The following is a 22382-nucleotide window of genomic DNA, read 5'->3' as shown; positions in this document are numbered from 1 at the left end:
GCTTTGCGGAAGATGAAAGCTGGCAAGGCAGTGGGTTTGGTTGGTATTGCAGTGGAATTTATTAAAAAAGGGGGTGACTGTGTTGTTAACTGGATCGTAAGGGTATTTAATGTATGTATGACTCATGGTGAGGTGCCTGAGGATTGGCGGAATGCATGCATAGTGCCATTGTACAAAGGCAAAGGGGATAAAGGTGAGTGCTCAAATTACAGAGGTATAAGTTTGTTGAGTATTCATGGGAAATTATATGGGAGGGTATTGATTGAGAGGGTCAAGGCATGCACAGAGCATCAGATTGGGGAAGAGCAGTGTGGTTTCAGAAGTGGTAGAGGATGTGTGGATCAGGTGTTTGCCATGAAAAATGTATGTGAGAAATACTTGGAAAACAAATGGATTTGTATGTAGCATTTATGGATCTGGAGAAAGCATATGATACAGTTGATAGAGATGCTCTGTGGAAGGTATTAAGAATATATGGTGTGGGAGGCAAGTTGCTAGAAGCAGTGAAAAATTTTTTATCGAGGATGTAAGGCATGTGCACGAGTAGGAAGAGAGGAAAGTGATTGGTTCTCAGTGAATGTCTGTTTGCGGCAAGGGTGCGTGATGTCTCCATGGTTGTTTAATTTGTTTATGGATGGGGTTGTTAGGGAGGTGAATGCAAGAGTTTTGGAGAGAGGGGCAAGTATGCAGCCTGTTGTGGATGAAAGGGCCTGGGAAGTGAGTCAGCTGTTGTTCACTGATGATACAGCGCTGGTGGCTGATTCGGGTGAGAAACTGAGTTAGGTAAAGTGTGTGAAAGAAGAAAGCTGATAGTAAATATGGTTAAGAACAAGGTTATTAGGTACAGTAGGCTTGAGGGACAAGTCAACTGGGAGGTAAGTTTGAATGGAGAAATACTGGAGGAAGTGAAGTGTTTTAGATATCTGGGAGTGGATTTGGCTGCGGATGGAACCATGGAAGCGGAAGTGTCACAGGGTTAGGGAGGGGGCTAAAGTTCTCAAAATCTTTTTCACTCCATCCTTCCTCCTCCAATTTGGTCTCCCACTTCTCGTTCCCTCCACCTCTGACACATATATCCTCTTTGTCAATCTTTCCTCACTCATTCTCTCCATGTGCCCAAACCATTTCAAAACACCCTCTTCTGCTCTCTCAACCACGCTCTTTTTATTTCCACACATCTCTCTTACCATTACATTACTTACTCGATCAAACCACCTCACTCGACACATTGTCCTCAAACATCTCATTTCCAGCACATCCACCCTCCTGCGCACAACTCTATCCATAGCCCACGCCTCGCAACCATACAACATTGTTGGAACCACTATTCCTTCAAACATACCCATTTTTGCTTTCCGAGATAATGTTCTCGACTTCCACACATTCTTCAAAGCTCCCAGGATTTTCGCCCCCTCCCCCAGCTTATGATTTCACTTCCGCTTCCATGGTTCCATCCGCTGCCAGATCCACTCCCAGATATCTAAAACACTTTACTTCCTCCAGTTTTTCTCCATTCAAACTTACCTCCCAATTGACTTGACCCTCAACCCTACTGTACCTAATAACCTTGCTCTTATTCACATTTACTCTTAACTTTCTTCTTTCACACACTTTACCAAACTCAGTCACCAGCTTCTGCAGTTTCTCACATGAATCAGCCACCAGCGCTGTATCATCAGCGAACAACAACTGACTCACTTCTCATATATATATATACATATATATATATATATATATATATATATATATATATATATATATATATATATATTTCTTTTTTTTTCTTTGTCGCTGTCTCCCGCGTTAGCGAGGTAGCGCAAGGAAACAGACGAAAGAATGGCCCAACCCGCCCACATACACATGTATATACATACACGTCCACACACGCAAATATACATACCTATACATCTCAATGTACACATATATATACACATACAGACATATACCTATATACACATGTACATAATTCATACTGTCTGTCTTTATATGTTCCCATCGCCACCTCGCCACACATGGAATAACAACCCCCTTCCCCCTCATGTGTGCGAGGTAGCGCAAGGAAAAGACACCAAAGGCCCCATTCGCTCACACTCAGTCTCTAGCTGTCATGTAATAATGCACCGAAACCACATATATATATATATATATATATATATATATATATATATATATATATATATATATATATATATATATATATATGTGTGTGTGTGTGTGTGTGTGTGTGTGTGTGTCAGAGGTGGAGGGAACGAGGATAAGTGGGACACCAAATTGGAGGCAAAAGGATGAAGTGAAAAAGATTTTGAGCGATCGAGGCCTGAACATTCAGGAGGGTGAAAGGCGTGCAAGGATTAGAGTGAATTGGAACAATGTGGTACACCGGGGTCGACATGCTGTCAGTGGATTGAACCAAGGGATGTGAAGCGTCTGGGGTAAACTATGGAAAGTTTTGTGGGGCCTGGATGTGGAAAGGGAGCTGTGGTTTCGGTGCATTACACATGACAGCTAGAAACTGAGTGTGAACGAATGTGGCCTTGTCTTTTCCTAGCGATATCTCGCGCGCACGCACGGGGGGAGGGGATACCATTTCATTTATGGCGGGGTGGCGACGAGAATGGATGAAGGCAGCAAGTAGGGATATGTAAATGTGTATATATGTATATGTATGTATACGTTGAAATGTATAGGTGTGTTTATGAGCATGTGTGGACGTTTATGTATATACATGCGTATATGGGTGGGTTGGGCCATTCTTTCGCCTGTTTCCTTGCGGTACCTCGCAAACGAGGGAGACAGCGACTAAGTATAATAAATAGATAAATAAATAAATATATATATATATATATATATATATATATATATATATATATATATATATATAATATATATATATAATCATTTGTATAGCTATAGATATTTTGAATCATTGTTTTTAGCAGTCCCTGTTAATGTTGGTCGCTCTCAATTACGTTCGCTCTTGTTAACTGTGCTAGGTATGGTTGTGTACCCTTGAAATGACTGTGTTTACACTTTCCTTCAAAAAGCGCGCGGAAATAACTCGAACCACAGAGGGCGATGGATTTGTCAACATATAATGATAAGAACTGGAGTAACGTATTCGTAGACTCCAATGTTCCAGATGTTTGCAAGCAGGAACCATGTGTGGTGGGTGTTGATGAAGCGGGACGAGGACCTGTTCTTGGTGAGTTAATAAATTGAGATGGTTCACTCATCAGTCTATCAGCTCATGGGGTTGGGGAGAGAAGCCAGGCATTGTATTTCATGTACTATAGAAAGTGATAACAAGACACCTAAATTAGATGAAAAAAAATAAGTGGTGGGCTGTGTTTGTAAGCAAAATAGGGTGCCATCCCAATAGATACCGATGTCAAATCAGTCTCACGTAGAGATACTGTGTTGTGTACCCTTTTTCTGTGACCATCGTATATGCTGATATGAAATAGAAGAAAAACTGTCAGATTAGATAAGGATGGTTTCATTGAAAAGTTAAAAGCGTATTTTGAATGCACAGACTGGGGTGTGTGTAAAAATTCCTGCAACATACAAGACGAGCTTGTTGACACTCACTGAATACAGAAGTGATGGTGAAGATAATGTCATTCATCAGGAAAACTATCAAAGTCTACCTAAACAATAAATCCTGGCTTACAAAGTAAAGAAGAAACTAGTTCAGGTTAGAAACTATTTAGGTTCTCACAATAGACCAGGGCTTAGAAAAAATTATATAGAAAAAAACAAAATTATACCAAGAAGACTACAAAAGTATGATAGAATAAAACTCCATAAGCAAAAATACTTGCAAAGCTTTGAAGAGACTTACAAATTAACATGTTTGAAAGCTAGATCATGGGTTCCTATCTCTGAATCAAGAACTTGCTAAGGATTTCAACAAATTCTGTGCATGATTTGACAGTGAAAATGCAGTGAAACAAGGTGATAACCTAAAGAACCTGAAGTGAGGACATCATGATGATGCATTTTTTTTTCATCTTTTGTTGACATGAGTCTCCTTGAACAACAAAAATCATGTAGAAGAGTTGATGAAATGCACATGTAATACTGTGAGACATCAGAAACAAGTGTCCTTGAACAACAATAATCATGTAGGAGAGTTGATGAAATGCACCTGTAATACTGTGAGACATCAGAAACAAGTGGAGTTTTTCTAATAAAAGGGCAAATGAGAGTTGGGGTGAGAGTATCATTGAATTTTAGGGAGAATAAAAAGATGTTTTGGAATGAGGTAAACAAAGTGTGTAAGACAAGAGAACAAGTGGGAACATTGGTGAAGGGGGATAATGGAGAGGAAATAACAAGTAGTGGTCATATGAAAAGGAGATGGAGTGAGTATTTTGAAGGTTTGTTGAATGTGTTAGATGATATAGAGTAGCAGATACAGGGTGCTTTGGTCGAGGTGGTGTGCGAAGTGAGAGGGTTAGGGATAACAGCCACAATTGTACCCCAGAATATGGGGTCGAGAGGTTTATACCTCTTTGGGATCCACTGAATTCTTGTAGGACACTGTCCCAGAGAGAAACTGATTTTCACACTTCCAAACATATTTTGAGACATTATGAGGCATTTTGAAAATTCTGGTTTCTGGCACATTAAACATAAATTATGCACTAGATTCTCTTGAAGTTCCATAGGAAATGTATATTTTCTAAATTTTTTGCAAGAATTCCAGTTAGTGTGTTCATGAATCCTAGATTACATTGATTGTTAGGCATGTATGGGTCTAATATTGATACTTAAAACTTGTTTATCTGCTGTTCGTTTTGTTCAAAATTTTGGGAATAGAACTTTTAGAATGGTGGTTGGCCAGAGACTTCATTGTGTGTTGTAAGTGTATGACATTCACACTGAAAAATTTGGTTTAATAGATTGAATTTTCATTGGCAAATACTCAGGTCCTATGGTTTATGGGATATGCTTCTGCCCTGTGACTAAACATGATGACCTAAAGGCTGCAGGTGTGGCTGATTCCAAGACACTGACAGAAGAGCAGAGAGAGAAGCTGTTCAATATAATCCATGAAAAAAATGATTACATTGGTTGGTCGCTTGAAGTCATATCGCCATTATACATATCTAATTGTATGTACAAAAGGTAAGCTGTTGAACTAACATCAGATTTGATATTCAGAATGAATGAAAAGTAAAGTGACTAGAAACTTGAAGGGAAGGTTCATGCTCTTTACCAAAAGAATTTCCATTTATATTCCTTTCACTACAACTTGAAACACACAGTCAGTGACTGGTGAAACCTTTGATTTCTTGTGCAATGATGTATGAAAACTGCTACAATACTTTAGTTTTAGGACCGTAATTTACTCCTACTCATGTAATGAAAATATTTTTAACTCCACAAGTGAACTGAGAAATTTATCATTCTTTAAGGTACTCTATGATACATGTATGGTATATATTAATCCACTTATTGCTGGTACTTGAGGTATTTAATGTGCCCTCAGTGAGGCACTTTTCAGTAGATATAGAAAAGATTCTGTTATTTCTTGTTTTACCATTCAATAGAGCTCTCTTTTTTAACAAGATAAAATATCAATATACAGCAAGTAGCATGTTAAGTGTGTGATGAGATTATCATATGAATGAATGTTCAAGCTGCAGTACTGCTAGCAATATGATGTACCCTTCCTAACAGTATGATATGTAAGCATCTTACCATGCAGTCTTGTTATAAATTCCAGTGATACAGTATATTTTTCATTCCTTATGTACATCTATTCATATTACGGTATATACATAAATCTTTATATTTTATTTACATGCATTTTGTTTGGTACCTAGGTAGTACAGAAATTATTTACTGTACATCATGGTATTTTGATGGTAAATGACCAGCTGAGTTGAAAAAATATGGTTGTGGAAACATTGCCTGAGATGTCAACATAGTATTTTTTCAACTCAATACATTGTTGTTCACTGCACTTTTTTTTTTTTTCTAATAACCCTTACATATAGAGAATACTGACATTCAACTGCCAGAGGCATTTATTACCTTATGTGGTGCATTAGCCATCATTGGGCTAGATGCTGTAGTTAGAGATCAAAGAATGTTTTTATGGACTGCAATGTATGGAGATAACAATTTTTCTCTCCTCTGTGGTCTGTTCTATGGGAGTGAGATACTTTCTCTGGGAATATATAGGTCAGGACTTTTCCTACCCTCATGATTCGGTGAAGAGGCACCATCCTTCACTCGCCTTTTTGAATGACCTAGAGGTGTCCATAGCTGCTCTCTCATTATATGGGTCCACCCTGGCCAGTGCAGCAAAACTGGATTACATCATTTACCCACCCCTTACAAGTTGCTCTGAGCTCACATAGCTGTAGCTACTGTCATCCAGTTTTTCATGGATTAGCATCCTTTTTTGTCCCTTTGACTTTGATTGACATTCCATGTACTGTACAAGTAGCTCTCAGAATTCAAACCATGAGGAGGGGGGTGTTTATTTTATGGAAACTTTTGGAGATAATTATCTTTTTTCCAAGGCACATACGGTTGTGGTTTATGTATTTTTTTTTGCTTTCTCCTTGTACGCATTGATATTCTGTTTCAGATAGCTTGTTTGGAGCATGAAATGGGAATCAAAGCAAAAATTAGATTAGGTGCACCTGTTACTGTTGACCACTGGTGAACTTTTCAGTCATAATTCTGCTGTAAGAGTTTGTTCTTTTCCTCTTCCTGTTGTTGTGAGCTACTTCCCTGTGAGATAGCACCTTTGCACACACTTCTTATTGTACCAGGGTGATCTTGCTAAGGTAAGATATCACTTATCTCTGTCATCACTTGGGGATTCAAGATGGACATATATACAAAGAGAAAAGAAGCATATACAGAGAAGCCATACATTTAACCAGAGTCCCTAGCAGCATTTGGTATACTTGTGAACTTTTGGTCATGGGTAACCCTGTCCTAGTGAATACAGGCTCTTTTTGTTATGCTATCAAAATGTCAGTGTTTGGTAGCCATTATCACATAACTTTATGGTGTAATGATAGGATTTTGTCAAACAAGTTCAATTTACAGAATTACTCCATATCCTTGAGTCATTGTTTGGGCATACAGGAATAAACCAACTCTACTTTCATATTAAATCTCAAGCTTGCCCACTGATGATACACTAGAAAACTTGTGAAGAAATGGTTTATCATTTACTGTCTTCCAGTTCAGGTCCCATATCATATATGTACATAGTGTTTTCTAGGTACATGATAGGTGCTTCACCCAGAAAGTCACGATACCTTGCTTTTTTCTCCACCTCTGGGTTAGTGATTTGTGCCTAGGTTTGGCACATGACTTGCTTGCCTCATGTGCATTTTCTGTTGATGGTACTTGAGGAACAAGCTCAGTATTACACATTTGCTGCAGTTGCCTAAAAGTCTCAGACCTTAGTGCCTTGACATCAACTAGAGGAACTTCTAGGGAAGTGTTGCAGTCCTTCTTTACCACTTGACAAAGCTGAAGGCCAAAAGATTACTTTCTTGGTTAACAGATTCTTGTACTTAGCAGAGCTCCTCCAAGGCATTTTCTGGAGTACTTTTGTAATCTAGTTTGGTGGGCTGATGCAGAGAAAATCCAAGAAACCTTACTGTGGGGACCTCCAGCAACTTCTCTGGTGGTTTGGATAGATGCTTCAGATCAAGGATGGGATTTCAGTTCTTCATAGGGAAACGATAATGGGGCTTCTGGATGGAGTTAAGAAGTCGTGTCTTTTCTACAGTAAGATGTTGTTCTCATACTTTTTTCATCCCTCAGAATGCCCTTAGCTTGGATGCAGATTTTTATTTTTGAATGATAATACTGTGGCTATCTGATGCTTGATGAACAAGGCTCCTGCAAGTCCTTATCCCTCATAGACTTTATGGAAAGATTCTCCGCTTGAATTCATTCAGAGGCCTTTTCTCCAAGCTTATCACCAGGAAGTGTACTGTGGTGTACATGTCAACAGATGTATCGAGAGGGAGAGAGGTTTATCAGTTGGTTTCCTCTCCTTGAAAGTATCCACCAGAACTTGTGCATTACTCCTAACTTATGGTTCTCCAGCTTTGAATGTAGGCACTGTTACTTGATACAGATGATCTGTTTTTTGCTTGAAATTTATAGAGCCAGATTTATCTTTCTTGCAGGTTATTTTTCTGGGAAAAGGTTCTTAACTAACTGGTTTTTGGGATTTGATAACTCTGGTAACCCTTAAGTGGGGCCAAGATGCATGGGACTCGTTCATATATGCCTTATGCTTTGCTTTATATCACATTTTTCGCTAGACCCCCTCAGATTTGGAGGACTTTGACCACAAGTCCTGGATTTTGGGATTAATTTGTATGGATTTTCTCAGAGCCTCTACAGGTAGAGGTTTGAAGTACACCATCACATGACTTTTTACATAATGTGCACCCTTTTATTCAAAACATCACTGATCAGTCTGTAATAGATTTGTCCTCCTTGAAGAAACTTATTTCTTGGAACCCTGAAATGACTGAAGGCATAGGTTTATAGGTTTTCTTTATCCCTCATCATGAAATGAACAAGGCTAGTACCACTACTACCTCTTGGTGTTGCTCTTCAAGAACCCCCTTTCCTGGGTTTGGATTTTTCTACTGGACGGATTTGAGATTTACTTCTCCATTCCTTTTAAAGAGATTGATTGCTCCATTCCCACAGTCCAAGTGGTAGCTTTCAAAAATCTTTAAATGTTTAGAATATAAATATTTTTCTGGCAGTTTAGCTCCTTAATATCCTTTTATAAAGCCTTCCTTTTAACAGCCTTCTTCTTTGGGAGGAGAGTTATTGAATTTCATGGCCTGAACATAAGATCATGCCTTTTTGGAAATTCCTAGATGAATGTAAATTAACCAAAACCTGTGTTTTGCCTTTGAATTAAACCATTAAGTTCAGAAATAACTTGTTTTTTCCACATTTGGAAGTTTTTGTAGAGAGAATCATGCTTTGTTCTCAGTTGATGCCCTTAGACAGCTTTTGGACTTGATCAAGATTGTTGAGGGGGACCTTTTGTTTATACACACTGGTCCTTCAAACTCCTCTCAAAGAGATATATCTTTACAGGGATTTGGAGCACCTTTTATTGGCTCAACCAGGATCAAAACTTGAAAATGCAGAGTAAATGGCTTCTACTTTGGTCTTCCTCAGAAGGTTTTCATAAGAGGAAATGTAGTAGAGTTGTCTTTGGCACCCTTCTTCTGCCCTTACTTAATAGTTCCTTAGTTAAGACATTGTGCTCTAGGGATTCCTCCTTCAGGAGAATTAGTTTCCAAAGGTTTGATTCACCAGTGAAGGTATTTGTTTTTACCTTGGGATTAGTCTTACAAGAAACTTTTTCTCTAAGCCTCCTCCTGTATGTGGGTATACTCTCACAGAGATAGAAATTTTTGAAAATTAAAAATCCTTTGTGCTCCAAGGTAGTGGTTTGCAAGAAAATTTATCCTTTTTTTTTTTTTTTTCTTTTTTTTTTTTAAACCGTTCTTTTACCCTTCCTTCTGTTACTACTTTAGGATGGTGCCCGCAGTCTGCATATTATGAGTCTTAAGCAACTAGTAGGAGGTAAATTAATGGTGTAAGCCTATTAGCAGTTTCTAGTTGGCAGATATCAGACGCACAGAAAGAATGAGTTGCTACATTTATAGCTGATTGCAGTGAGTGGCTACGTATACCTTTGGTTCATTCATGAAGAATGAGCAATGGATGGTGCCTCCTCACCAAATCATGAAGGCCGGAAGTCATGATTCATATTCACAAGAAATATATATCATGCTTATGGGACACCATCTTGTATGGAAACTGTTTTTCAGTTTTCAAAACCTACATTTCTAGTGGTAATTTGAACCTTTAGGTAAATTGGTAGAGGTTCTCTGTATAGTTATTACAGTATTTCACATTGGTAACTGTAAACAAAGTTAGGGATGACATTAATGATTAGTTTGGCATTAACTAATCATATCTTACTCTTCCAGACCCAAGGTGTCACTTAATGAAATATCACACAATGCAGCCATTAGCCTGATTAAGCGTGCAATTTCAGCTGGGGTGAACGTATCTGAAGTCTACTTAGATACTGTGGGCCCTCCTGAGAAGTATCAGGTTAGTTAATTTTCCACATATTTTGTGGGAGGTGAAGTGAGCAGGCAACCATAGATATAAACTTATCAGACATAATCAAAGAAGTTGATCATCTTAAAGAAAAAATGGCCCCAGCTTCACAGGCCAGATGGCATTCCAGCAGTCTTTCTAAAGCACTAGTACACAAAAGAGGATCCAAATTACTACCGTAACAATACAGACGAGTAACTACCTTAACTTTGCACATAATTAAAGCATTTTAGTATTAAAAAAACATGTAATGGAAGGTCTTATTTCAAACACATAGTCATAAAGGAAGGGAAGCATAGATTTGTTCTTCGTAAAAGCATGCAAATCCATGTACTACCTCATTATAATGACATACATGAAACACTGATAATTGGCTGGCAAGACAAAATATTTAAGGAAGAATAGGAAAGTGGATTAGAATTTCAGACCAACATAAAGTTCAAAGTAAGTAGTTGCAAATGGAAACACATTTAAGGAAAAATGTGTTGTCATTGGTACTCCAAGGAATGGTTCTGGCCACAATATTCTATGTATTATGATCTCAGACAGATGAAGAAGTAAGAGCGTGTAGTCAGATGTTTCACAAATGACATGTAACTAAGTAGAGCAGTCGAGTGTGTGGAGGATCAAGAAAAATTACAAAGAGATCTTTGTTGTAGCTACAAATGAGCAGATGAGAACTCAATGGAATTTTATGAAAAATTTTATGAAATAAGTCACCGGCCATTTAATGATGTCTCTTTCTACATATAGAGGTCCTTCAGGAAAAGAAATAGAAAATGAAGCTAGCATTAAAGATATGAGAATTATTGTAAGATAAAAGCTTGAATTCAATGAACATATTGAAAAGAATGCTTTCAAGCTTGAAATGAATGGAATGACATTGAGAACATGGCAACAGTTGTTAAATCAGAATCTAATTTACTTTATGAAAGTATGGTTTATTGATGGGGATGCAAAAAGACTTAGACATGAATTACAAATGGAGAGGAGTGAACCTAAAGGAATTTAATGAAGATAGATTTAAACTTGTGTACAAGTAGGAAGAGAGGAAAGTGATTGGTTTCCATTGAATGTCAGTTTGTGGCAGGGGGCATGATGTCTCCATGGTTGTTTAATTTGTTTATGGATGGGGTTGTTAGGGAGGTGAATGCAAGAGTTTTGGAAAGAGGGGCAAGTATGCAGTCTTTTGTAGATGAGAGGGCTTGGGAAGTGAGTCAGATGTTGTTCGCTGATGATACAGCCCTGGTGGCTGATTCGGGTGAGTTTGGTAAAGTGTGTGAAAGAAGAAAGCTGAGAGTAAATGTGAATAAGAGCAAGGTTATTAGGTTCATTAGGGTTGAGGGACAAGTACATTGGGAGGTAAGTTTGAATAGAGAAAAACTGGAGGAAGTGAAGTGTTTTAGACATCTGGGAGTGGATTTGGCAATGGATGGAACCCTGGAAGCGGAAGTGAGTCACAGGGTGGGGGAGGGGGACGAAGGTTCTGGGAGCGCTTAAGAATGTGTGGAAGGCGAGGATGTTAACTTGGAGAGCAAAAATGGGTATGTTTGAAGGATTAGTGGTTCCAACAATGTTAAATGGTTGTGAGGCATGGGCTATAGATAGGGTTGTGTGGAGGAGGGTGGATGTGTTGGAAATGAGATGTTTGAGGACAGTATGTGGTGTGAGGTGATTTGATCGAATAAGTAATGAAAGGGTAAGAGAGATGTGTGGTAATAAAAAGAGTGCGGTTGAGAGAGCAGAAGAGGGAGACCAAATTGGAGGTGGAAGGATGGAGTGAAAAAGATTCTGAGCGATCGGGGCCTGAACATACAGAAGGATGAAAGGCCTGCAAGGAATAGAGTGAATTGGAACTATGTGGTATACCGGGGTCGATGTGCTGTCAGTGGATTGAACCAGGGCATGTAAAGCATCTGAGGTAAACCATGGAAAGTTTTGTGGGACATGGATGTGGAAAGGGAGCTGTGGATTAAGTGCATTACACTTGACAGCTAGAGGCTGAGTGAGCAAAGGCCTTTGTTGTCTTTTCCTAGCGCTACCTCACACGCACGTGGGGGGAGGGGGATGCCATTTCATGTGTCGCGGGGTGGCAGCGGGAATGGATGAAGGCAACATGTATGAATATGTACATGTGTATACATATATATGTCTGTGTATGTATATGTATGTATACATTGAAATGTATAGGTATGTATATGTGCGTGTGAGGGCGTTCACGTATATACATGTGTATGTGGGTGGGTTGGGCCATTCTTTCGTCTGTTTCCTTGCGCTACCTCACTAATGTGGGAGACAGCAAGAAAGTATAATAAAATATAATAAAATAGATTTAAGCAAATAAGTTATGCTCTAAGGAAGGACTCATTAATGGTGCTATATAAAGGCTCAGCTAGGAAAGTAATTTAAAATGGGGCAAATGTAAAAGATTTGGGTGGCATCATGAATGAGAAACAAGATTTCACAGTCAAAATATGAGGGGTATGATTCTGAGAACTTTCTCTAAAGGAGATAGAAGTGTTGATGAAAATGTTTAGTGTATATACATAAAATTGAATGCTTCTGTGTTGTACGGTCACCAGCAAACCATAGGAATGAACAAATTAGAGAGAATTTAGAAGCACTTAACAAGCAAAACCAAGGGTTTAGAACATATGGACATCCAAGTAAGGCTGAAAGAACTGCAATGATAGAGCTTAGAAAGAAGGAAAGATGTATGATAATCTACGCATGACAATAATTTGAAGGCATAAAAGAAAATATATTAAACCTGAAAGCCTCTCAATAGGGAAGATACAGAGTTGTTAAGTCTTCAAGATTCCCAAGCAACATACCAAGAATATATCACACAAAAATATATGACAGCCCAATCAGGAAGCTAGAACATTTATTAAATGTGCTGCCAGAAGAAATAAGAACATGCTTGGAATAAGCACAGAAACGTTTAAAACGTGATGTTTGGTTGAAATTAGTCCTAGGTAAACAAAGAATTGATAATTATGTAAGGCAGATGGCAGCTGAGAATAGTCTCATACGTCTAGCAGGACTATATGAATGTCCTGCAGAAGAGTTTGAAAGGGTATTTGATTCAGTACCAATATATGAATCATTTGCTGCTTGCATATGACACTTCCCTGATAGCATACTCATAGTGAGCCCAGAAGCTGGTGATTTAATGTGGGAGTGTATGTTTGAAAGGAAAATTTTAAAATGAATGTGAACAAATGGAATGTAATGAGAAGCAGCAGGAAGATGAGACAAAATGGTTTTAAAGTTCAAAGGGTGAGAGAGGGAGCTGAAGTTCCTTAGTATGTAGAAAGAGACATCAGTGTTTGACAAAACAGAGTTTGTTATGTTTGAAATTATGGTGGTATGCTAGTACCAGCAGAGTTGTATGGATGTAAATCTTGGACTTTAAGTGCAAAGAAACAGAAGAGGGTGGACATGTTAGAAATAAAATGCCTGAGGACAATATGTGTTATGAGGGGTTGATTGTATGATAAATGACAATGTAAGAGAGGGGTGTTGTAGTGAGTACAATGATTAGAGGGCTGACTAGTGTGCTGAAATTGTTTGGATGCATGGAGAGGTTGAAAGAAGCACTAAGAGGAACAGTATGTCATGTAGAGGGAGGAAGATAGAGGCAAAAAGAAGAAAAAATGGAGTGAAAGAGGTTTTAGGGTATTTGGGTCAGAACACTCAGGAGGGTGTAAAGTATGCATATGATAGAATTAATTGGACTAATGTGATATTGGAGTTTGACATGCTTAGTGGGCTAAACAAGGGGAATGTACTGTGTCCAAGGTAACTCATGGAATAATTTTTACTTGCAATAAGTCATAAATAACAGTCATAGATTTTGACACAAAGTTGGCAGAGGCCACAGTCTGGTATTGAGCTGCCACTAGTTAGCCATCATTTTTGAGGAAAAAAATGAAGCATTGTGAAAGAAAGCTGGCATGGTATTGTTTACTCATTCCAGTTTCAATTGTTGTTTGTGCCTAGAGCACATACTAAAGAATTTTACTGTAAATTCTCTCCATTTGAAGTTTTTCAGCTTAACAGGATTTCATGTGTGGCAGGGTGGCAAGTATGAATATGTACGTGTATAAATGTATATGTCTGTGTATGTATATGAAGGTATGCATATGTGCATGTGTGGGCATTTATGTATATACATGTGTATTTGGGTGGGTGGGGCCATTCTTTCCTCTGTTTCCTTGTGTTACCTTGCTAATGCAGGAGACAGACAAAGTATAATAAATAAATATAGAATAGGATTGAACCCACAGATGTGAATTATGTCATATACTTTCTTATGGTTAAATGTGATTCAAATCCTTAGCAGACATTTCACTGTCCTTTTTCCAGGCTAAGGTGCAAGACATCTTTCCCACCATCAAAGTGACTGTTGAGAAGAAGGCTGATGCTCTGTACCCGTGTGTGTCGGGTGCCAGTATTTGTGCAAAGGTGAGCATTTATTGTCTTACGTTGATATTTAAACAAACTTTATACATATATGTTTAGCATCCTTGCCCCCTTTCATTATTCTCCAGGGTTGGAAACCCTACTTCTGCAAGGTAATTCCCACTCAGGATGTATGTATGCATTTCTCTTTTTCTCTAATGCTAATGGCATTGATACATGTAGTTGTATTTGTTGTTTTGCATGTTAGTATGTACTAAGATTTGTAATTTTGATGTACTTTCCATCTTAAAGAGTTTGTCTTTTGTCAAGACTGATCAGGAAGCTGTTGTCTCCATGGTTTTTATATTTCATAAGTACAGAGAAGTCTTTTTATTCATAACTAATTGTACATAGTGTTCAGTTACTGCAACTGCAATTTTTTTTATATGCTCTGTTACAGACAGCATACATCTTACTACCAAAACATTTTATAATTAGATGCATATTTCATCAAGTTTTCTGTAAAGATTATTTTGATTTTATCTTGAATAATACTTAGCTCCTTGGTCCTACAGGTTGCACGTGACAGAGCTTTGAGTAAGTGGAAGTTTCCTGAGGGAATAGAAATAGATAACTGGGGTAGTGGATACCCAGGAGGTAAGGCAGAATGGTGCTTTTCACCTTTAACAGCATGTATATTTTGAAGGAAGGATTTTTTTAATCAAGAGTATTCAGAGTTTTGATTTTCATTCTTGTTATGTGAATGTTTTTTGTGTAGAGTTCTCAACATAGATTCAGGTCTAGTCCCTGAAAATGCATTGCATAATGATAGTTTAGAAATCACAGGCATCACTGATACTAAAGGATTGCACTGAACTATGATAATGAAATATGGATGTGGGTAAGAGGTTGTCTGGTATCATAGAATTCAAAGAGTATAATGAATTGTGTGGAATAGTATAGTAATCACAGGCTTTATTGATACTAAGGGATTGCACCAAAGTATGATAATGAAATATGGATGTGGTTAAGAGTTTGACTGGTACTGTAGAATTCAAGAGTATAATGAATTGTGTGGAATAAGTGAGTTAGAATAGTAAAAGCACACAAAATATGACAGTAAATAATGGAAGTTAGGAAAATATTTTATATATCTATATCTCCGATGCCTGTTCACTCTTGGAACTCCCATCAAGGGGGTTGCCACGCTAAAAGTTTTCACTTATCTCTTTCCTTACATGCCTCACTCACAAACACTATTCCATGCATTGTTCTACCATTTCTCTCAATCCACAAATGTCCACCAGGTAACTTCCTTTCTTGTTAACTCCAGGCACTCCCCATTTACCAACCATCTCTCCAATTTCATCACATTCCACTTTCACATTCATATCACCAAATATGAACACCATTCTCTCATTCTTAAAACCATTTATATAGCCATTCAAATTTCTCCAGATAAGTTTCATTTCATCCTCAAATTGTAGTCTTCATATTCACAGGCACCTATACACATACTCATCCATGCTTCACGATCCCAATCTTTCCTTCCACCCACACTATTCTTGATCCATTTCATCCATGCTCTATAACACCCTTCCATAGTCTTGATGATAGCAGAATTGCACATCCTTCTTTTCAACTTACCTGATAATTTTCACTATTCCTGTCCATATCACACCTTCTTCCATGCCCTCCCTTTAAAAGTATGATTTTGACCTTTTGTATTAATTTTTTCTATATCAAAAGAAGCTATGTTTTCTATATCTACCAGTCATATTCCTTGAAGACTGTATTGGTTAGTGAAAAATAATATATTCAAAAACTTTAGGAAATTTAATAGGAAAATTAAAAGAAAAGTGTTTTAAGGAAAATGGCATAAATATAGGCACAAACAAGTTGGTAAGAGGCTAGAATAATTATGAAGGATTAAGAAAATTATTTAAATAACAATATCCATAATATGAAAAATGGTGTCTATATAGGTTCTATTTGCATTCCTGCAGAGTTAACAATTATCTAATGAAGATTAAGTTCTTAATTTTACCTTTTTTTTTTCAAAGCTGACCCTTCATGATACATTATGGTAATCACTTTCAAAATACTTTACAAATTGTTCAGATAACCATATATTTTCAAAACTGTATACACTAGGTCAGTCAGCTGAGGCATAAAGAATATAGGTTTCATAGTGTAGAACACTATGCACACATGCAGATTTGGCAGATGTTTCAAGAGCTGGAGAATGGTCTTAAAAGTCACTGTTGAGGGGTAAAATTTTTTGTATGTGGGGTAAATTCAAATTTTGCATTTACTTGGTTCAAATGATTATTCAGATATATCTGAACTATGCAGGAAAAGAGTGGAGACAATGGACCAGAAGTTTGTGAAAATGTTATGAGATTGATAAAACCCCCTTTAACCAATATATTTGATGCTTTAATTAGCCTTTTAAGTTACCACTTCTCAGAGAGTTAATAGTTTCTTGATGTTATGTTTCTCTTTAACCAATATATTTGATACTTTAATTAGCCTTTTAAGTTACCACTTCACAAAGAGCTAATAGTTTCTTGATGTTATGTTTCTGTTTGTATAAAAAAAAATTTATACTCCTTTCCAGATTCTGTAACTAAGAACTTCCTCATGAACTCCCTTGACCAGGTATTTGGCTTCCCAGGGATTGTGCGATTTTCTTGGTCTACAGCAGAAAAAATTGTTGAAGAAAAGTGTGTTCCTGTAGCTTGGTGAGTTGAATTCTTGTTGCACATTACACATTCCATAGTGAAAATTAATAGCAAGCAGTTTCAAGTTAATGTGCTTTCATTCATTTCATTGGAATGATGATCACCTTCTAAGTGTGGACATGTATTTTCAGTAATGCACAAGCTGGTAGTATGATTAATGTTATTCTTAAACAATTCTTCAGGAATACGTTATGAGGCTGATGGTAGTACGTATACTCTTGCCCTCTTGATTTAATGAAGGGTCTGTGTTAGGGCAATATATGTAGTCCATACAAACAAGAAATTCTTACAGTTCAATGAAGCCAAAGGCTTCAAATGAGTTGTGACCCATTGGTATCATTTGTCTTATGTCGTAAGTGTGATAGCACTTTATATCTTTACATTTTCAATCAGAAGATATAGAAAGCTCAGTCTTTACTGAGAGGACTTTTAAGGCAAGGTGGAATCTTTGACAATCTTTTCTAAACCATGTAGCTGATACAGGGATGTTCAGCATGGAACATTAGCTTATCATGTTTGTTTAAGTCTTGGAAGCAAAAATTATTCATTTTCTATCGTAAGGATTGAACATTAAGGTATTCAGTATGTTCCCAGTTAGGGAGAATGGTTGGTTCTAAAGTTATATGAAAGAAAGTAAATGAATTACATTTCAAATTATATATAAAAGCAGGAGTCTTAGAGTCTTTGTCAGCCAGAGCTCTCTCTCTCTCTCTCTCTCTCTCTCTCTCTCTCTATGTAGAATTCAGAAGTCACTTTTATTTTTTTCTTTCTTTATTGTTTGAGGAAAGGGAGACTTAGCTTAAACCAGGACAGATATTTGTTGTTATGAAGGACAGAGAGAAAAGAGTAACAGAAGCTTAGCTTTATAGTGGGGACATGGAAATGGCCAAACCTTATGTTGGCAGCAGCCAGACAGCAGTTATGCAATGCAGTGGTTTCTCGAGTGCTGCATGACCTAGCTAATGATGGAGGGATACAGCTTTTAAAAGCATTTTATCATAGGTAAAGTCCAGCAAGTTCTGAAATCAGAAAAGCAAATGGATTTGTATGTAGCATCTATGGATCTGGTGAAGGCATATGATAGAGTTGATAGAGATGCTCTGTGGAAGGTATTAAGAATATATGGTGTGGGAGGAAAGTTGCTAGATGCAGTGAAAAGTTTTCATCGAGGATGTAAGGCATGTGTTTGAGTAGGAAGAGAGGAAAGTGATTGGTCCTCAGTGAATGTTGGTTTGTGGTAGGGGTACGTGATGTCTCCATGGTTGTTTAATTCCTTTATGGATGGGGTTGTTAAGGAGGTGAATGCAAGAGTTTTGGAGAGAGGGGCAAGTATGCAGCCTGTTGTGGATGAGAGGGCTTGGGAAGTGAGTGAGTTGTTTTAGATATCTGGGAGTGGATTTGGCAGCGGTTGGAACCATGGAAGCGGAAGTGAATCATAGGGTGGGGGAGGGGGCGAAAATTCTGGGAGCCTTGAAGAATGTGTGGAAAGCAAGAATGGGTGTGTTTGAAGGAATAGTGTTCCAACAATGTTGTACGGTTGCGAGGCGTGAGCTATGGATAGAGTTATGCGGAGGAGGGTGGATGTGCTGGAAATGAGATGTTTGAGGACAATATGTGGTGTGAGGTGGTTTGATCAAGTAAGTAATAATAGGGTAAGAGAGATGTGTGGTAATAAAAAGTGTGTGGTTGAGAGAGCAGAAGAGGGTGTTTTGAAATGGTTTGGTCACATGGGAGAGAATGAGTGAGGAAAGATTGACCAAGAGGATATATGTGTCGAGGTGGAGGGAACGAGGAGAAGTGGGAGACCAAATTGGAGGTAGAAAGATGGAGTGAAAAAGATTTTGAGTGATCGGGGCCTGAACATGCAGGAGGGTGAAAGGCGTGCAAGGAATAGAGTGAATTGAAACGATGTGGTATACTGGGGTCGACGTGCTGTCAATGGATTGAACCAGGGCATGTGAAGCGTCTGGGGTAAACGATGGAAAGTTCTGTAGGGCCTGCATGTGGAAAGGGAGCTGTGGTTTCAGTGCATTATTACATGACAGCTAGAGACTGAGTGTGAACGAATGTGGCCTTTGTTGTCTTCATAGCGCTACCTCGCACACATGAGGGGGGAGGGGGCTTGTCATTTCATGTGTGGCGGGGTGGCTATGGGAATGAATAAAGGCAGACAGTATGAATTATGTACATGTGTATATATGTATATGTCTGTGTGTGTATATATATGTATACATTGAGATGTATAGGTATGTATATTTGCGTGTGTGGACGTGATGTATATATGTGTGTATGGGGGTGGGTTGGGCCATTTCTTTCATCTGTTTCCTTGCGCTACCTCTCTAACGTTTGAGATAGCGACAAAGCAAAATAAATAATATAAATATATATATGTGTGTGTGTGTGTGTGTATGAGCGGATGGGCCGTTCTTTGTGTGTTTCCTGGTACTTCCTCACTGACGCAGGAAACAGCAATCAAGTATAATATATAAATTATTTGCATACTGTAATCACACTAGTTTCCAACTTTTAAATACGGGCTTTTTTTATTTTTTTCCAGGAATGAAGAAGAGGATGAGGATAAAAAAGATAAAACACCCTCAGTGCTAGAGTACTTTGCTAGGAAACAAAAATCATCTGATGGTGGTTCAGTAGACCACCCACCTCTCAAAAAGAGACATTATTTCTTTACAGATCGTTGCCTTAAAACTGTGGAGAGTTTTTGAAATCATCATGTACAAACATTCTCTTTTAATGCATCTATGTGAATAGCTGATGGTTTGCTTTAAATGTTAAGAGACAAATGTAACATATTTAGTTTCCAGCATTTATTCATAAACTCCAGTGACTGTTTTGACAATCTATCCATATATCTGTACCTGTTCCCATTTACATGGGATGAGTCAGGTGTCTACAGCCTTTTAGCTCACTTACATGACACTGTTGACTGAACTATTCTTTGGAAGATGTAGGGATATGAACAGCCAGAGGATATAACATGAAGTTAAGCTAGAAAGTTCTCAAAAAAGATGTAAAGTACTTTTAATAGTATAAGGGTGGTGGATCACTGGATTAATTAATAGAAGATATTGTAAATATGGATAGCTTACAGAGGTTCAAAAAGGTTGTAAAACAGTAAAGAATGCTTGAGAGATAGGGCCCCATAAGTGTAAATCTCCCTCCCTATATCATACAAATTGGTAATTACATATTACTTTGATAAAACAAATAAAATTTTCTTTTTAATACAAGAATTTTAATACACCCATTATAAAATAATTTTATCCCTGGGGATAGGGGAGAAAGAATACTTCCCACGTATTCCCTGCGTGTCGTAGAAGGCGACTAAAAGGGGAGGGAGCGGGGGGCTGGAAATCCTCCCCTCTCAATTTTGTTTTTTGTTTTTTAAAAAGAAGGAACAGAGAATTGGGCCATGTGAGGGTATTCCCTCAAAGGCCCAGTCCTCTGTTCTTAACGCTACCTCGCTAATGCGGGAAATGGCGAATAGTTTGAAAGTTTGATAAAATAATTTTTAATCAAAGTCTGTAATGCCTCAGCTAGAAATAAAGCTGAAAATATGAAATTTGTAAAGCCTAAAAATTGGGGGGAAATTTGGATTCCCACTGGAATTACTTTTTTCCAGTTAACTGGTAAATACATTTACAAAACTAACTTGTATGTTCTGGTAATCATCATCTTTGTAAAGAATTGCAGTGCATAGAATCATTGCTTAGAATAGAAAAAATGAAAAAGAAATGGCATGTGTAAGAGTTATATGTGGCATGGTAGGCAGGCAGATTAGAAAGGGTAGTAGTGGTGGGATGAAGAAATAAAATTGTTAGTGAAACAAAAAAGAGAGGCATTAGGGCAGTTCTTACAAGAAAGGAGTGCAAATGATTGGAAGATGTATAAGAAAAAGTGGCAGGAGGTTAAGAGGAAGGTAGAAGGTTTCAAGAAGAGGGCAAATGAGATTTGGGGTGAGTGATAAAAAGATGTCTTGGAAGGAAGTAAATAATGTGCAAAAGACAAGCTAACAAAGGGGAACATCAGTGAAGGAGGCAAAGGGGAAGTGTTAACAGGTAGTGATGAAGAGAGATGGAGGAAGGATTTTTAAATGTTTGATGGTAAGAGTGACTGATGTAGAGTGATTTTGTCCTGAGTGGTATGAAAAATGAGTTATAGTGAGTGGATCGGTGGAGAGAGAAGAGGTGATGAAAGCCTTGCGAACGACGAAATTTCCCTCAGGCATATTAATCCTGCTAGGTATTTTATCTAACTGTTTTACACATCGCGTGTTGCCAGATGGTGTTGAGAAAGCTTTTGCTCTATTATCCGTTTCTTGCTGCTTTTAATGGGACTGTATTTTTTTAAAACACTTTTAATGCCAGATCACCTTGCTTGGATCTTAGGTCTGTATCTGTGTAACACCAAGTAACTTAAATTTTGCCATCTCTTCCATTCGTCCTGTCACTATACCATCCATGCCATTCACCTTTTCAATATAAGCTTCCTAGCTTCGTCTTTTCGATGTATATCAACTGACTGTTATATTTCTCTCTTGTGTCTCCCCTGATGATGTGATTAATACACGAAAGTGCACTTGGGAACTTTTCGTGTTTCATTTTCCCTGTGGACTCAGAAATATCTTGATCACGCGCAAAATTGTAATTCTTTCCAATATATATATATATATATATATATATATATATATATATATATATATATATATATATATATATTTCTTTTCTTTCATACTATTCGCCATTTCCCGCCTCAGCGAGGTAGCGTTAAGAACAGAGGACTGGGCCTCTGAGGGAATATCCTCACCCAGCCCCCTTCTCTGTTCCTTCCTTTAAAAAAAAAAAATTGTGATTCCAATATATATATATATATATATATATATATATATATATATATATATATATATATATATATATATATATAAACGACAAGGTGGCACCAACAACCACAAGACATATATCAAGACCGTGATCTTATCAGAGCTTTCGTTCTCAGAAACGCTCCCTCTACATTCTTTATAAATTTCTGTTGAATTAAGGCCTTTATCACTTTTTCCTGTTT

General features: G+C 37.7%; 2 protein-coding genes across 3 annotated transcripts in view; one reads left to right on the top strand and one right to left on the bottom strand.

The window, feature by feature from the left end:
* Nucleotides 1-22382, bottom strand: part of Arc42 (Activator-recruited cofactor subunit 42) — a 106954-nt gene that overhangs the window by 56598 nt on the left and 27974 nt on the right. The gene's annotated exons all lie outside the window — the stretch shown is intronic.
* Nucleotides 2988-20554, top strand: LOC139750258 (ribonuclease H2 subunit A). 2 transcript variants are annotated; one of them, XM_071664810.1, is made up of 7 exons: nucleotides 2988-3202; nucleotides 4932-5130; nucleotides 10017-10143; nucleotides 14524-14622; nucleotides 15135-15156; nucleotides 17180-17303; nucleotides 19861-20554. In XM_071664810.1, exons 1-7 carry the CDS (start codon nucleotides 3076-3078, stop codon nucleotides 20024-20026), a joined length of 864 nt encoding a protein of 287 aa, XP_071520911.1. In that variant the 5' UTR covers nucleotides 2988-3075; the 3' UTR covers nucleotides 20027-20554. The 2 variants fall into 2 exon arrangements, with proteins under 2 accessions (XP_071520911.1, XP_071520910.1); XM_071664809.1 differs by having other exon boundaries at nucleotides 2989-3202; nucleotides 15135-15216.

The sequence above is a fragment of the Panulirus ornatus genome, chromosome 9, assembly GCF_036320965.1.
Source record: "Panulirus ornatus isolate Po-2019 chromosome 9, ASM3632096v1, whole genome shotgun sequence".
NCBI lineage: Eukaryota > Metazoa > Arthropoda > Malacostraca > Decapoda > Palinuridae > Panulirus > Panulirus ornatus.
Note: the sequence above shows the minus strand (reverse complement) of the source record. Positions and strands in the feature narration are given on the sequence as shown.